The sequence below is a fragment of the Hoplias malabaricus genome, chromosome 6 (assembly GCF_029633855.1).
Source record: "Hoplias malabaricus isolate fHopMal1 chromosome 6, fHopMal1.hap1, whole genome shotgun sequence".
Classification (NCBI taxonomy): domain Eukaryota; kingdom Metazoa; phylum Chordata; class Actinopteri; order Characiformes; family Erythrinidae; genus Hoplias; species Hoplias malabaricus.
Genome location: NC_089805.1, coordinates 48,782,411 through 48,800,744, shown reverse-complemented (window position 1 = coordinate 48,800,744; position 18,334 = coordinate 48,782,411). Strand labels below are relative to the sequence as shown.

At 43.1% G+C, this 18,334-nt stretch overlaps 2 protein-coding genes across 3 annotated transcripts in view; both read left to right on the top strand.

The window, feature by feature from the left end:
- Positions 1-9,309, top strand: part of LOC136700268 (butyrophilin subfamily 2 member A2-like) — a gene marked incomplete at its 5' end in the record, with an annotated part of 36,032 nt that extends 26,723 nt beyond the window's left edge. The window contains one exon of the mRNA XM_066675547.1: positions 9,265-9,309. Coding sequence (XP_066531644.1) covers positions 9,265-9,309 — 45 coding nt within the window. The remainder of the gene's footprint in view (positions 1-9,264) is intronic.
- LOC136699709 (uncharacterized) overlaps positions 1-18,334 on the top strand; it is a 77,023-nt gene that overhangs the window by 5,271 nt on the left and 53,418 nt on the right. The window contains exons 1-2 of one of the 2 annotated variants that reach the window (XM_066674637.1): positions 12,128-12,171; positions 13,624-13,687. The gene's annotated coding sequence lies outside the window, so the exon portion shown is untranslated. Of the gene's footprint in view, positions 1-12,127; positions 12,172-13,623; positions 13,688-18,334 lie in introns of those variants that run through there. The other variant, XM_066674636.1, reaches the window with a different exon arrangement.

Genomic DNA, 18,334 nt, shown 5'->3' with positions numbered 1-18,334 from the left:
GACTGTGTAGAGCCTCAGGGTTCTCTGTGTGACTGTGTAGAGCCTCAGGGTTCTCTGTGTGACTGTGTAGAGTCTCAGGGTTCTCTGCGTGACTGTGTAGAGTCTCAGGGTTCTCTGAGTAACTGTCTAGAGCCTCTGGGTTTTCTGTGTGACCTGTGAGGACCTCTGGGTTCTCTGTGTGACTTGTGTAGAGTCTCAAGGTTCTCTGTGTGACTGTGTAGAGTCTCAGGGTTCTCTGTATGACCTGTGTAGAGCCTCAGGGTTCTCTGTGTGACTGTGTAGAGTCTCAGGGTTCTCTGTGTGACTGTGTAGAGTCTCAGGGTTCTCTGTGTGACTGTGTAGAGTCTCAGGGTTCTCTGTGTGACTGTGTAGAGTCTCAGGGTTCTCTGTGTGACCTGTGTAGATACTCGGGGTTCTCTGTGTGACCTGTGTAGAGTCTCATGGTTCTCTGTGTGACTGTGTAGAGTCTCAGGGTTCTCTGTGTGACATGTCTAGAGCCTCAGGGTTCTCTGTATTACTGTGTAGAGACTCAGGGTTCTCTGTGTGACTGTGTAGAGTCTCAGGGTTCTCTGTGTGACTGTGTAGAGTCTCAGGGTTCTCTGTGTGACTGTGTAGAGTCTCAGTGTTCTCCGTGTGACCTGTGTAGAGTCTCAGAGTTCTCTGTGTGACTGTGTGGAGCCTCTAAGTTCTCTGTGTGACTGTGTAGAGTCTCAGGGTTCTCTGTGTGACTGTGTAGAGTCTCAGGGTTCTCTGTGTGACCTGTGTAGAGTCTCGGTGTTGTCTGTGTGACTGTGTAGAGTCTCAGGGTTCTCTGTGTGACCTGTGTAGAGTCTCGGTGTTGTCTGTGTGACTGTGTAGAGTCTCAGGGTTCTCTGTGTGACCTGTGTAGAGTCTCTGTGTTCTCTGTGTGACTGTGTGGAGCCTCTGAGTTCTCTCTGTGACCTGTGTAGTGTCTCAGGGTTCTCTGTGTGACCTGTGTAGTGTCTCAGGGTTCTCGGTGTGACCTGTGTAGTGTCTCAGGGTTCTGTGTGTGACCTGTGTAGAGTCTCAGGGTCCTCTGTGTGACTGTGTAGAGTCTCAGGGTTCTCTGTGTGACTGTGTAGAGTCTCAGGGTTCTCTATGTGACCTGTGTAGAGTCTCAGGGTCTTCTGTGTGACTGTGTAGAGTCTCTGGGTTCTCTGTGTGACTGTGTGGAGCCTCTGAGTTCTCTGTGTGACCTGTGTAGTGTCTCAGGGTTCTCTGTGTGACCTGTGTAGTGTCTCAGGGTTCTCTGTGTGACTGTGTAGAGTCTCAGGGTTCTCTGTGTGACCTGTGTAGAGTCTCGGTGTTGTCTGTGTGACCTGTGTAGAGTCTCAGGGTTCTCTGTGTGACCTGTGTAGAGTCTCAGGGTTCTCTGTGTGACTGTGTGGAGCCTCTGAGTTCTCTCTGTGACCTGTGTAGTGTCTCAGGGTTCTCTGTTTGACCTGTGTAGTGTCTCAGGGTTCTCGGTGTGACCTGTGTAGTGTCTCAGGGTTCTGTGTGTGACCTGTGTAGAGTCTCAGGGTCCTTTGTGTGACTGTGTAGAGTCTCAGGGTTCTCTGTGTGACTGTGTAGAGTCTCAGGGTTCTCCGTGTGACTGTGTAGAGTCTCAGGGTTCTCTATGTGACCTGTGTAGAGTCTCAGGGTTCTCTGTGTGACTGTGTGGAGCCTCTGAGTTCTCTGTGTCACTGTGTAGAGTCTCAGGGTTCTCTGTGTGACTGTGTAGAGTCTCAGGGTTCTCTGTGTGACTGTGTAGTGTCTCAGGTGTCTCTGTGTGACCTGTGTAGGAAAGGCAAGTTTATTTATAGAGGACAGTGGCAATTCGAAGCTCTTTACACAGCAATCCAGAAGAATTACAGTAGAAGGATTAAAAATGTAAAATATTATAAAAAATGTTAAAGCTATTAAAATATAATTAAAATAGATCATATAATTAAAAAAAAATAATTGTAATGATTTTAAAGCAATTCAGAAATAATTTAAAAAAATTAAAATATAAAATACATATAAAACAGTGTAATAAAAGAAAGGGTGTTAAATAAAATAGCAATGAAAACTAGAGGGTGTAAGTTCAAGAACTTTGGTCAATTTGGCTTGTCACGTATTGCTAGCATCATTGCTACATTAGCTTATATGCCGCTTAACCTTTGGACCCGACTCCCGCATTTTGCGGGGTTAAAAACAGTTTTGTAAAAGCAGTTAAAAACAGTTTTTTTTTGTTAAAAACAGTTTTTGTTAAGTTTTGTAAGTCTTGAATGTCTGAACCCGTCTGTGAGCTCCGTATACCGTTAGAAAGCTAAGATCCTACCGTTTCTAAAAATAGCGCTCTCATCATGGTGCTGTGAAGCCTCTGGGAGTAATCCAGTGTGAAAAACCACCTAAAAATCAAGGCGCTCCTTCAAAATTTTTGTCTTATGTCCTTGTCATGAAAGATTCTAATGATAGGCGCTAAAATAAAGACACTGCAAAGGGACAAGAAAGACGCTGTTTACTTTCAGTTTCGTTTTGACTCACATGACGTCATCCCACGCTGTCTCTGGGCAGAAAAATATGAGTCATCAGCAAAAACATATTCCTATTATTGATTTATAGTTTTTCAAGGTTTTTGTAGGTTTCACATCAAATAACACTGCATTAGATCAACAAATATAAACTAAAAAGCTTAAATAATTCTTTATTGTGTGTATTCTAAATAAACAAGTATTATTTCATCATTTTTTAAAAAGATTATAATAATAATAATAATTGTAAATATTATCAGCATCTGAGAAAACTGCCAAAGTACCAAAATGTTTTTTATTTGTTGAGATATTGTCCATATTTGCCCTGAACTAAATTCCTGAAAGTCTGGGCCTGCTGTGACTGTCAGAACTTTATCAGTCATACATCCCAGAGCTTAGAATATCAAGAAAAATATGTCCGTCTGATGCTACAAATTTATTTTGTCACAGTAATATGACATGTAATAAATTAGCATCAAAAATGCTTATGTTTTCAACTAACAGACACCTCACACTAACAATCTGTGTGAAGATATCCGATGTGGGAATATGATTTCAAGGCTGTACATTAAGAAATATGAAAAAAAAAGCAGGCGCTAGGTAAAATTTTGGTCAAAACATGACAAATTTATAGAAAAATTGATTTATCGGTCAGAATGAAAACCTCCAGTGATTATATATTTGAGTAGCTAAGGGACTTTAGAAAATAAAACAACATATTGAATATGGCTATGTCACATAATTACTGTTTAAATGCAACTGAAAGAGGCACTGACAAAAAAACGGAATAGCAAAATAGCTATATATATAGGGTCCATCGAGTTAATAGCTAGGACTTTACATTTATATAACAATCTCTCCAATACTACCTTTAAAATACCACCAACTTAAAGGGATTGCCGATATACTTTGACTGACACCTCACTAAAAATTAAAGTTTAATCCCCCTTTAAATTAGACTTCCACCTTAAATAAGTTACCACTTCAAATAACCCTTAAAATGTCCGCCAATACATTTTGATGGCCACCTTTAAAAACATTCCACCTTAAGAAACTCACAGTTTCATTAAGTCGTCCACATTAAAAACAACAACGTTATTTGGATTTCCACCTTAAAGATGTCCTTTAAAATCGTAGAGACTGTCTGTATATTTCTGTGTCCCTCACACCCCTCCCACTTCCTTTTTCTCTCTCTCCCACTCCCCTTCCCTTTCTCTCTCTCTCTCTCTCTCTCTCTCTCTCTCTCTCTCACACACACACACACACCCACAGACACACACACACACAGACACACACACACACACACAAATATTTAAAATATTTTTGTTGCTTAATACATGTCACAACTTCCAATGTGCGACACCCGTCAGTGTGTGGTTTCTTGAACTTTTTGACCGCTGACTGCACGGCGCCAGTAAAATAATGACGGCACACAGAGAGAGGACAGCGTTTTTGTTTGCTGCCAGTGGACAATTTAACTTCGGCGTTTTTCTTTTCCATTAACTACAAGGACTCAAATAGACATTGAGTATTTTACTTAACCGTCAACACAACGTCTTTTTAAAAATGTTTTTTGAATGCAGAAATGTTATTTCATTTTCTCAGCAGCCGGTCATTGATTTCATAAATGTAACACAGTGTAGTTTGTTTATACAGAGCACAAAAGCAAAAAAAAACCCTGTTAGTGCAGTGTTATTTCATTTAAAATTTCAAAAGGGTTTTGTGGCTCTCAGTGTTTTCTTTACTGTGTGAAATGGGTCCAAACGGCTCTTTGCGTGGTAAAGGTTGCCGACCCCTGATGTAGCCAATCTACAGCATATAAAATGTGAGACAGAGATTCTGTGGCAAAGTGCATGGGTTACTAAGTTAGCTCTAAATATCAGATCTCTCACAAACAAATCACACTTAATTAATGATTTTATTACAGCACATGGGCTTGATTTTATACTTTTAACTGAGACTTGTCTAAATGAATGTAGTGCTGCAACAGTTTTATTGGAGTCGGCTCCTCCAGATTTTCATTTTTTAAATGTATCTCGTGCCAGTAGAAAAGGTGGAGGTCTAGCTGCTCTGTTCCATGGTTCTTTTCAGTGCAAGCAGTTTTCATTTGGTGACTTCACAACATTTGAGAGTCTCTGTGCAGTTCTGAAGGGACACCACAGATATCACTAGTAACTGTCTACAGGCCTCTGAAGTACAGTGTTAATTTTATTGATGAATTTACAGAGATGCTGTCTTTTATTTCTACAGACTTTGACCATTTTGTTGTTGCTGGTGACTTTAACATATCGACAATCCCAAGGACTGTTTTACCAAGGAACTACTTGCCATATTGGACTCTTTTGGCCTTTCACAGCATGTTACAGGGAGCACACATTCTCATGGTCACACTCTGGATATTGTTATCTCAAAGAGTCTCAACATATCAGTGACTCTGAAGGACGTGGCGTTGTCAGATCACTACTGTGTTCTTTGATGTGGGCCTCACCAGTCATCAGAGACAGAAGAGTTTGTGTCAAGAAAAAGATGATAAAGAACTGCACAGCTACACTTTTCATGAGTAAAATGTGCACTACACCATGTGAACGATCCAACTCTGTGGATGATCTGCTGAATAGATTTAATTAAAAAACTGTCAGTGTTATGGATGAGATTGCGCCAGTTAAAGTGAAGGATATGTTTTGCAAACAGAAAGCACCATGGAGAAATGCTTCTGTTGTTCAAATCCAAAAGAGGGAGTGTCACAAGGCAGAACGCAGATCGCGTAAAACAAGTCTTCATATTCACAAAGAAATCTACAAAGATAGGCTACGTCAATACAACAAGATAATATACAAAACACGACAATCCTATTTCTCTAGCATCATCAACAATAACACTGACAACAGCAAAATCCTCTTCACCGTGGCCGACAGACTCACTAACTCACCCACACCAATGGCCCCTGAATTAGTATCAACTGAGAAATGTAATGAGTTTGCATTCTTTTTTAAAACTAAAATCCAGAATATCAGATGAGTGATACTCCACACTGTAAACACCTCACTCATGTTGGGGGTCTTTCCGAGCTCCTCACTAAAAACTGCAGTTGTAAAGCCTCTTCTAAAAAAGAAAAATTTAGAATCATCTCTGATAAGTAACTACAGCCCAATTTCTAATTTACCGTTCATTGGCAAAATCATTGAGAAAATAGTGTTCAGGCAAATCACTAGTTTCTTGTCCATTAACAGTAGACTAGACAAATTCCAGTCTGGGTTCCGCTCTAATCACAGCACTGAGACTGCTCTAATCAAGGTAATTAATGACATCTGCTTAAATACAGAGACAGGAAAGGTATCTCTTCTATTACTTCTTGACATTAGTGCTGCCTTTGATACCATTGACCATAAGATTCTTACAGATAGACTCGCAAACTGGGTTGGACTCTCAGGAACAGTCCTGAAGTGGTTCGTTTCTTACCTGGAAGGCAGGAACTACTTTGTAGAAATAGAAAATAATATTTCAGAGAACATGCCAGTGACCTGTGGTGTCCCCCAGGGCTCTATTCTTGGTCCACTTTTATTTAATTTAGATTTGCTTCCTCTTGGCCAGATTCTACAGGACTATGGGCTGTTCCTATCACAGCTATGCAGATGATACTCAGATTTACATGGCCCTGTCCCCAAACGACTCTGGTCCAGTTGACTCATTAAGCAAGTGCCTTGAACACATCACAAACTGGATGAGACACAATTTTCTGCAGCTTAATAAAGATAAAACTGAGATAATACTATTTGGGAATAGCACTGAGAGACAAAGATTGGCTGTGTATCTGGACTCGAGAGCCCTCAAATCTAAAGAACAGGCTCAGAACCTTGGTGTATTGATGGACTCAGATCAGTTTTAGTCTCATATTAAAGCAGTTACTAGATCAGCATTTTACCATCTTAAGAACATCAGTAAGATCAGAGACTAAACCAGACCTGGAGAAACTTATCCATGCCTTTATTTCTAGCATTGATTACTGTAATGGTCTCTTAACTGGACTTCCACAAAAGACCATTAAAGAGCTTCAGCTGATTCAGAACACAGCCCCCAGAGACTCACTCGGAGCAAAAGAAGAGACACATCACCCCCCCACTCCTCTTCATCCTCAAATCCTTACACTGGAGACCAGTCTGTTACAGAATAGACTTTAAGGTGTTAATACTGGTCTATAAATGTCTTAATGGGGTAGGACCAGTGTATTTATCAGATCTGCTACAGTGACTTAGTGCTGCCTAAGGTCAAAACTAAACATGGAGAGGCAGCGTTTAGCTCCTGTGCTGCTCATAAATGGAACCAGCTGAGAATATTAGAAGAGCCCTGACTTTAGACACTTTTAAATCAAGACTTTAAACACTCCTGTTTGAGCAGCTTACAGCTCGGTTTAAAATACTCTGCACTTTTCTGTAACGGCATTTTATTTCTTTTATTTATTTTCATTTATTGTCATTTTAAATAGTTTTAATCATTTTACTCTTTTTATGTAATTATCTTACTGGAAATTTATGATTTTACTCTGGCTTTTAATTTAACTGTTTCTTTTTTCTGTAAAGCACTTTGAATTGCTTCTGTATGAAAGGTGCTCTATAAATAAACTTGCCTTGACTTCAATGTTAAGAACTTTAAATTGAAAATCAAAACACAGCACAAATTCTAAACAGTACACAAGTGTTAATAAGCTAAACTGGGAAAGTGTTAAATACTGTTCAAAACTACAGAATAATGACGCCAGGAAGACATCTGCCATGTTCTACAACCACAATCACATGGAGAGATGACATTTTGTCTCTGACACTATCCGTTGCGGTACAAAAACGAAAAACAGACAATAAAACAGCACACCTGTGTTGTAAAAGAAGACAGTTCATTGTTGTCTGTGAGAAGGCAGTAGAAACTCCTGAGAGAACACAGGGAACATTCTCAGTGTCTCAATGAATACACGGTGCTGAATCTACATTTAACACGCACATTAGCTCATAACACAGCCTCTCACTCGACAAGAAAACACACTTTTACACCACAAAGATACTTCTGAAATGTGCATTATACTTTTAACAAACTAATCAAGGTTTTTCTTTATTAACTTTTTATGAATATTTACCACATGCTTAATACTTTTTATACTCAACTTCACTCTACAATCCTCTCCTTTCTTACTGCAGACTGAAGGAGAGAGCACAAGCCCATGAATCACAAAATAAAATACAAACCAAATGTCGTAAGTCATAAACAATTTTACCTGATGCAGATTTATATAAAATAATAAATAAACAGAAATAACATTTCATATCTGCTCCACCTGGAATGGTGAAATCAGCTGGTGTCGTGCACCGTGATCAGTGACGGTCAGGGGACCACAAGCGGACGTTCTTTTAAAGAAACAGAAATAACGGTTCCCCGAGGGACGGTACCGGGACGTTACAGAACGGTCCAGGAATGGGGGTTTGGGAACGTTCCATTGGTTCTAGAACAGGGCGTGTTGCGGACGTCCATAAAGTCCTAGAAACGTCCTCCAGTGAACGTTACAAATGTAAACAAACAGGGCGTCTGCGTGTTTGCTGGGTGTTCGCATAATTCAAGTTCAGCTCGGATTAATGTCTTTAAATAACATTGAAAAAGGCAGACTGCTCTCTGTCAGATGTGTCTCGAGACTAAAACAATGGAAATGAAACACTGCAACATTCTCCGTTCTTTGTGATGTTCCTGAGCTGCACCGGAGCTGTACTCACCACAGCAGAGCACACGACTACTGCCGAGACTGCGCTGAACCCCAAATATATACAGGGGCTGTAAATATGCTGACCGACCAGCGGGGGGAGCCAGACCCATTCAGCAGGAATTTCACCCCATAATATTCCTACAACTGTTCTACACTCTTACATAGAGATATTTACATTTTAATACATTTAATATTTCATGATTTTAAATAAATTAGAGTTTATCCACACGGTAAAATAGAGACCCAAAAAAACACACAATCCCAAATCTAATGGCCGTTTTACATTGAGAAATAATGTTAACCCCAAGCACACCCTCAAGATACAGTGCCCTCTAGTGGCCATTTCCAGTTATCGCTCACACAGGAGGTGAATTTCTGCTGCTCATGGGCTGCTGTGACGTTATGTTTATGGCGTGGGCGCCATGTTGGGGACCGGTCTGTTTTCAGAGCGCAGCGCTAATGTAAATGAATGGGAAAAACGGATAAATGAGTCTCATACACAGCTCCTCTCCCTGCACTGGAGAGAGGTTTACAACCCCCAGAAACACACCTCCTCTCTGTGTCAGAGGGGTAAAGGAGCACACTGTGGAACACAATGGAATGAGGAGAAAAAGACCCTTAAAGTCGGTTAGACACAGCATTTTCATCATAGAATCTAATGGAACACTGTTCTCATGTGAATCTCTGCTGTGTTTCTCTGCTCTTCTGAGTCTGAGTGCGTTATTCACAAAGTCTGGGCTGTGGGGGTCTAGAACAGCGCTGGAGAAATGGAACTAATTCATTCATTCATTCATTAACAGGTGTGAGGTCTGGTTCTGATGATCATAAGTTACATACACAATAAATAAACATATGATCTTCACTGAAATTAGTTCATATTTGCAACGTTTTATTTATCTGAAAATATGATCAAAAGTAAACATTTCAAAACTAATATTTTATTAAAAGTGTATTTCCATAACCTCTCCTCTCTGATCCCTTCTTCTTTTACCTTTCCCTCAGAGGAAAGAAAGGAACTACATCATGGAGAACTGGATCTCTGGGTGACGGTCTGTGAGGAGTGTGGTGTGTTCTCTCTGTGTCTGTGTGGGTTTCCTCCGGGTGACTGTCTGTGAGGAGTGTGGTGTGTTCTCCCTGTGTCTGTGTGGGTTTCCTCCGGGTGACTGTCGGTGAGGAGTGTGGTGTGTTCTCTCTGTGTCTGTGTGGGTTTCCTCCAGGTGACTGTCTGTGAGGAGTGTGGTGTGTTCTCTCTGTGTCTGTGTGGGTTTCCTCCAGGTGACTGTCTGTGAGGAGTGTGGTGTGTTCTCTCTGTGTCTGTGTGGGTTTCCTCCGGGTGACTGTCGGTGAGGAGTGTGGTGTGTTCTCCCTGTGTCTGCGTGGGTTTCCTCCGGGTGACTGTCTGTGAGGAGTGTGGTGTGTTCTCTCTGTGTCTGTGTGGGTTTCCTCCGGGTGACTGTCGGTGAGGAGTGTGGTGTGTTCTCCCTGTGTCTGCGTGGGTTTCCTCCGGGTGACTGTCTGTGAGGAGTGTGGTGTGTTCTCTCTGTGTCTGTGTGGGTTTCCTCCGGGTGACTGTCTGTGAGGAGTGTGGTGTGTTCTCTCTGTGGGTTTCCTCCGGGTGACTCTCTGTGAGGAGTGTGGTGTGTTCTCTCTGTGTCTGCGTGGGTTTCCTCCGGGTGACTTTCTGTGAAGAGTGTGGTGTGTTCTCTCTGTGTCTGCGTGGGTTTCCTCCGGGTGACTGTCTGTGAGGAGTGTGGTGTGTTCTCTCTGTGTCTGCGTGGGTTTCCTCCGGGTGACTCTCTGTGAGGAGTGTGGTGTGTTCTCTCTGTGTCTGCATGGGTTTCCTCCGGGTGACTGTGAGGAGTGTGGTGTGTTCTCTCTGTGTCTGCGTGGGTTTCCTCCGGGTGACTGTCTGTGAGGAGTGTGGTGTGTTCTCCCTGTGTCTGCGTGGGTTTCCTCCGGGTGACTGTCTGTGAGGAGTGTGGTGTGTTCTCCCTGTGTCTGTGTGGGTTTCTTCTAGGTGACTGTCTGTGAGGAGTGTGGTGTGTTCTCTCTGTGTCTGCGTGGGTTTCCTCCGGGTGACTGTCTGTGAGGAGTGTGGTGTGTTCTCTCTGTGTCTGCGTGGGTTTCCTCCGGGTGACTGTCTGTGAGGAGTTGGTGCGTTCTCCCTGTGTCTGCGTGGGTTTCCTCCGGGTGACTGTCTGTGAGGAGTGTGGTGCGTTCTCCCTGTGTCTGTGTGGGTTTCCTCCGGGTGACTGTCTGTGAGGAGTGTGGTGTGTTCTCCCTGTGTCTGTGTGGGTTTCCTCCGGGTGACTGTCTGTGAGGAGTGTGGTGTGTTCTCCCTGTGTCTGCGTGTTTGCTTGTCTATGAACTTATAAAGAGATTTCATTATAAAGTTACAGATTTGGATGTAGCTAGATGTTTTACAGTTTATTAATACTAATACGTGTTAGGCCAGCGACAAATCAGTCAGTTTGCATCGCTGGGCATTTCATTAAGAGTCGGATAACTACTCGACTACTCGCCATATGCTACGACAGAACATACAAGTACATCTAAAAACACATGACTTACGGCTCAGAGTAGCGACATACCAGGTGTTAGTTGAGCTAAAGCTAAAGCTAGATGTGGAATGAACTCATGGATATGAAACTATTAGCTGGTATAAGGTGCATAACTATTACTTGTTTTACTGATGAATTTAGAAACCCACAAATCAGCATTTACCTTTGATCCTTCATCAGAAAATAATTAGCACCATGGCAACGCCGGCGCCATGTCAATCTGGTGTTTTGGTTGGAATACCACATGTTGTCAAAATATCCCGGGGGCGCACGGCAGCAACTACGTACCAATGAACACGTTATAGTAGGTATGGTCTTTTAGTACACTGTTTACGTTTCTGACGTGTGTTGTACCTGCTTTAAGACGTCTGTGATCAGAGCAGTCCTGAAAAAGCAGAACATCTCAGTCCTGAACGACTACAGACAGCTGCTTTAACGTCTGTGATCATGAAGAGTCTTCAGAGACGTCTTATTAAACTTATTAAAGCTCTGACCGATGTCCTCCAGGACCCTCTGCAGTTTCCAGACAGAACCCACAGCTCTGTAGATGACTCCATTAACTCGGCTCTGCACTACGTCCTCAAACACCTGGATGGCACCAACACTTATGTCCGTGTGGTGTTTGTAGACTTCAGCTCTGCTTTCAACACCATCACCCTGACGTTCTACTGGATAAACTGCTGTAACTCAGTGTCCCCCATCAGTCTGCTACTGGATCCACAGCTTCTTCTCCAACAGGAAACAGTGCGTCAGGGTGGGGACTTCATCTCAGACCCTCTCTGTCTCAGCACTGTGCTCCTCAGGGATGTGTGTGTTCTCCTCTGCTCTACTCGCTCTACACCAGTGACTGCTCTTCTCTCAGTGACTCGGTTAAACTCAGTAAGTTGTAGACGACACACCCCTGATCTCCTCTGAAACAGCGAGGAGTCCTCGTACCGAGAGGAAGTGACACGGCTGGAGACACGGTGTGAGACAAACAACCTGGAGCTAAACACACACCAAACCGTGGAGATGATCTCTGATTTCAGAAAGGACTCCACCCACTGCCTCCAGTGGAAACACACAGCTCCACAGTCACAGAGCAGAGCCCCCCCCCCCCCACACACACACACACACAAGAACCGCCTCACATTCATCCAGAGATGGGTTCGAGTCGCACTTCAGTCGCATAAAAATAGACTTGAATCGATTTGTACAAATTTCTTCACTTGAAATCTCTCTCTCTCTCTCCCTTTCTCTCTCCCTCTCTCTCTCTCTCTCTCTCTCTCTCTCTCTCTCTCATATTTCGTTGATTTGGGACACAGCCCCTTTAATATTTGGCACATCACCATCCGTGAGCGTGATATCGGTGAGTAAAGTGTAAACAGAGCCGTGTAGTGAGGCTTTAGTTGGAGCACTGTTTAAAATCCAGGTGAATAACAGAGGAGTGGTGACGTGTAAAGAATGTGGAAATAAATGAAAGACACTGACCACATCACACTCCATAAGGAACCTGAAAACACACCCTGATAGATCTGATTAATTAGGGGCTCAGCCTTGATTCCAGCTCTATACACAACACAGTGCTTCTCCTTCTCCTTACCCTCAGTTTACTCTGACTCCACATAGTCACTATTCCCCTGACGTACTGAGATACATTCATCTGTGGTGTTTCTGTTTTAATCTGAACTCATAAGCAGTTAATATTTACACTACATTTACCACATGGACTTTTACTGTGTTATTGACTTAGACTTTAGTCTAAACACCTCACAACTGGACTCTTACATGAACTGCGACACACACACACATATACACACCCACACTATGAATATCTTATAGAAAGTGTTCATCTGTAGCTGGTTCTGATCATTTCCTCATTTCCACATTATTTATTGAGGGGCGTTCACTTGTCTTCTGTCTCTTTTATGTTTCATTTGTCTGTGTTTAATCTATTCATCTTCTCTTTGTTCATTTAGTTTTAATTTAATGTTTAAACCCAGAGTAATTCCTTGTAAATGGAGGGAGATTATTTGTGTTTAATCAGTGGAGTATGATCTACACATTTGTGAAGTATTTAGAGTCTAATCTCTCTCTGTGTTTTACACCAGATTCTGTACGAATAAGAGTCTGATATCACAAGTGCATCTGTATCAGATTACCTTCCTGGAGTGTGTGTGTGTGCCTTGCTGTGTCTAAACCTGTTTGTGTCTGACTCACATCTTCATTTGATCAGAAACGTCTTCCTCAGAACAGAGCCATACTCCACACTGCACTCTCATAAAGAAGGTTCAGTGTTGGTCACTAAAGATACAAACTGTGTAAATGTACCTTTAAAGGTTCAACAGTGTTTAAAAGTGCAGTTTTGTTCCTTAAAGGTACAGACAGAGTCATGTCTATATTACACCACCGTAATCAGTTACTGATAATAAAGTCCTCTTCACGCTCCTTTTACTAGTGTGTAAAGTATGCAGAGCCACAGCTGGACTACAGTCTGGAAGTGGAGAAGTGCACAGTGCTCCTGTGTGGTCAGTGGAGCTGAGAGAGTGGACAGTGAGGGAGAAACAAGGAGGTGGTTTTAATGTTTTGGCTGATTGGTGTAAATCCTCTGCTGTGTGTAACACACTCTCAGTGTGAGGTCAGACACTCCTGTGTGTGGAATGTGGTTCTGTTCTGAGGAAGAAGTTGTTTTTGATGTGATTTACACACACACACACACACACACACACACACACACTCCAGGAAGGTAATCTGAGATGTCCTCAGATGCACTTGTGATATAATGTGAGTGATGTTCTCTGACTGGTTTCTCTTTGTACAGAAAAGGAAAGTGCAGCAGATGATCATTCAGCCTGGACTCCAGTGGAGAAGCGGAGTGTGTACAGGTGTGTAATTCACTTTTACAGTGGACTGGGAGAAGCAGAGATGGTGTGAGTGTGTGTATGAGCTGATGTGTGTGTTCTGTGTGTAGCTCTGGATTTCCTGATTGAGCTGACTGTGAGTTTTCTAACTGAAGACTTTGAGACTGATTCAGAAACAGGTCACTGCTCTCAGCTCTGTGATGGACAGTGGGACTGATATTGAAATGTGTGTGAGAGAGTCAGGCTGGGAGGCTGTGTGTGTGTGTGTGTGTGTGTGTGTGTGTGGAAGAGTTGGGTGGCGGTGGATAAGGGCTCGGTGGGTCACTGCACAAATACTGCTTTGGACACTTGTTCTGTTCCCTATGCCCTTGTTAGGGTGCAGTTAATAAAGAGTTAAAAAGGCAGTGCGGCTGTGTCTCAGTTCCCCACCTCCAGTGACGTCACAGTATTTGAATCTATTGATGGTCTCTGAGCTGCTTCAGATTCTGATCGTGGGGAACTGTGAGTGACTCACTGGTTTAGTGGAGGAGACAGGGCTGAGGACACAGAACTCCCCTCACTCAGTCTGGTCCCCGGTTCCCTATCAGCACCGTCCTAATGTCAAACCCCAGGTGGAGGAGGTGCTGGGTGCATCTGCCTCAGTTTCTCTCTGAGTAACACAGGAGAGTGTTGAATTCACTGGAGAAAGAGAAGAACATGATCCTCACAGAGACTCACAGAGCCCCCTGTTGTGTCCAGGTGGAGTCCACTATGTGCAGCAGGTAGATATCCATCCACTCCAGTGCCATCCTGGTATTCAAACAGCAGGGGGTCCATAATGACTCCAATAAAAAGGAAAGGACTGGAGCGAGTGTCATTTCAGAAACAACAGACAAACAAAAGCATCTACAAACATCTTACAACATGTTTTACACAAACACAGAACAACACTTTCAACAACACTATTTCAGCTCAGACAACAGAACAACACCATCTCAGTCAATGAAAACACAAGTCTAGGATTTAAATGTTCAGTGATAGATGACGGTGAGCTGGGCCCTGTGTGAACTTCTAATGGACTGGTAGAGGGTATTTTACTCTTCCATCACACATTTTTTTTTGCCCTTTTCAGTAAAATTAAACTGGATGTGTTCAGGATTTTGAACCTTGGTTCTCACCAGTGAGTCTGTGTTTACACCAGTTTCAGTGGGAACCAAGGCTGCGTTGTTCAGAAATGCTCTCAGTTTAAATCAGGACAACACCAGAGCCATAAATAAACACATAGTCAATAAAATCAATAGTCAATAATGCATTCATGAAATGTTATAGTAACCACTGTTTACAGCATGTTCAGATCACAGTGATATATCACACACTAAATGATGTAGAGTTCTCTCTGTTTAAGTTAAAAGTGTGTATTGTGGAGTAAGGCTCCAGTGTCCTGCGCTGAGCTGATAATGAGAACAGTGGAGAAAAAAAGACGAGCCTCGACTCCAGTTGAACACAGAATCCACACAGACGCAGCATTTTCTGTCTTTATTTCCTTGTGATTTTCTTTTATTTATAACTCACAAAGTGTAAAGGGTTCACTGCACTGTAACTCTTTACTCTGTTCAAAATAAGGTGAGGGAATGGAAACTGAATGATTCCTCATTGGTGCCCACTGCTGTCCTGTAAACACTGGCTTTGTTGCTAGGTTACGTGTATTTTGCGGAGTGATACCAGAGTTCCATTATTGTGCAATAATTACACTCCTGGAACATCTTTCAGCCAATCAGACTGCAGGGTCAGGACTTACTGTTTATAATTACAGTTATATTAAGTACAGATATCAATGTCACATTGTTTACACATTGGCTACAAATATTCTCCAAAGCCCCAAAGTTTCTGGAGAGAAAGTGATCAGAACTGCGTCGTCGTATTGGACCTTCTTCCTGTGTTTACTCTCTCACTCTTGCCCCAGTCAGGTCTGACCAATCAGCAGTGAGAACATTCTCATGTGGTTTACAGTGATGTATCTTGGTGCAGTTGTATATTTCTCTGTGTGAAAACCAACCAAACCAAGGGAAACGCTCCAAGATCACGACCTTCTTACTGATTCAGACCAGAACACTAACTACAGAGTGAACACACCCCAACACACTCTCAGTGGTGAATCCAGACTCTCCTGTGTGAAGTGAAAGTGAAACTGTGCTTTATGGTCATTGTACAACAGTTCAACAAAACACAGGCCACAGGACACCACACAGGCCACAGGATAAAACACAGACCACAGGACAAAACACAGACCACAGGACAAAACACAGACCACAGGATAAAACGCAGACCATAGAACACAACACAGACCACAGGATAAATCACAGACCACAGGATAAAACACAGACCACAGGACACAACACAGACCACAGGACACAACGCAGACCACAGGACAAAACACAGACCACAGGACAAAACACAGACCACAGGATAAAACACAGACCACAGGACACAACACAGACCACAGGACAAAACACAGACCACAGGACAAAACACAGACCACAGGATAAAACGCAGACCATAGAACACAACACAGACCACAGGATAAATCACAGACCACAGGATAAAACACAGACCACAGGACACCACACAGACCACAGGATAAATCACAGACCACAGGACAAAACACAGACCACAGAACAAAACATAGGCCACAGGACACAACACAGACCACAGGATAAAACACAGACCATAGAACACAACACAGACCGCAGGATAAAACACAGACCACAGAATAAAACACAGACCACAGGATAAAACACAGACCAAAGGACACAACACAGACCACAGGATAAAACACAGACCACAAAACAAAACAGGCCACAACACAGACCACAGGATAAAACACAGACCACAGGACACAACACAGACCACAGGACACAACACAGACCACAGGATAAAACACAGACCACAGGACACAACACAGACCACAGGATAAAACACAGACCTCAGGACAAAACACAGACCACAGGATAAAACACAGACCGCAGGACAAAACACTCACCACAGGATAAAACACAGACCGCAGGATAAAACACTGACCACAGGATAAAACACAGACCACAGTATAAAACACAGACCGCAGGACAAAACACTGACCACAGGACAAAACACTGACCACAGAACAAAACACAGACCGCAGGATAAAACACAAGCCAAAGGATAAAACACAGACCACAGGATAAAACACAGACCGCAGGAAAAAACACTGACCACAGGATAAAACACAGACCGCAGGATAAAACACAGAGTGCAGGATCAAACACAGACCACAGGATAAAACACAGACCACAGATAAAACACAGACCACAGGACACAACACAGACCACAGGATAAAACACAGACCACAGGACACAACACAGACCACAAATAAAACACAGAGTGCAGGATCAAACACAGACCACAGGACACAACACAGACCACAGGACACAACACAGACCACAGGATAAAACACAGACCACAGATAAAACACAGACCACAGGACACAACACAGACCACAGGATAAAACACAGACCTCAGGATCAAACACAGACCACAGGACACAACACAGACCACAGGACACAACACAGAGTGCGGGATCAAACACAGACCACAGGACACAACACAGACCACAGGACACAACACAGACCACAGGACACAACACAGACCACAGGACACAACACAGAGTGCGGGATCAAACACAGACCACAGGACACAACACAGACCACAGGATAAAACACAGACCACAGGATAAAACACAGACCTCAGGATAAAACACAGACCACAGGACACAACACAGACCACAGGATAAAACACAGACCTCAGGATAAAACACAGACCACAGGACACAACACAGAGTGCGGGATCAAACACAGACCACAGGACACAACACAGACCTCAGGATAAAACACAGACCACAGGACACAACACAGACCACAGGATAAAACACTGACCACAGGACACAACACAGACCACAGGATACAGCAGCAGCATCCACCCCAGCCTCCCGCACTTTAAAAACAGGTGCTCCACTGTGTCCTCACTGCTGCAGAACGGACACCCGCTCCCCGTATTGGGGTCGATATGCGCTATGTATCTGTTCGTGGCCACAGCCCCATGCACCACCCTCCACTGCAGGTCCCCCACCCACTTCTCTATTGGAGGTTTGTACAGGGATCTCCAGCAGCCTCGCGAATGACTGACAGTGTGTAATGTAAATACACTTAAATATATTACAGTTCATGTGCTCTTTATTTTCTGATGGTTTTCTATTTTACAAATAAACACATGTTTCATAAACACATAAATACACTAAATTCCTGAATATAGATTTCAGTAACACTTTATATTGATCTTGTGAAAACAACATAATTAAAATGTTAATTCCTGATATATTCATACATTCATTCATTATCTGTAACCCTTATCCAATTCAGGGTCGCGGTGGGTTCAGAACCTACCTGGAATCATTGGGCGCAAGGCAGGAATACACCCTGGAGGGGGCGCCAGTCCTTCACAGGGCGATATATTCATACACTAAAGTTTAATTTAATGAAGTGGAGTCAGTGACTCCTCAGGCTCCATACGGTCAGTGGATCTTCAGAGTAGTTCCTCTTTGGTTCAGTTGAGTTCAGACAGCAGCACTGTGCTGTTTCTACAGTTTAGACCTGCTCCTGT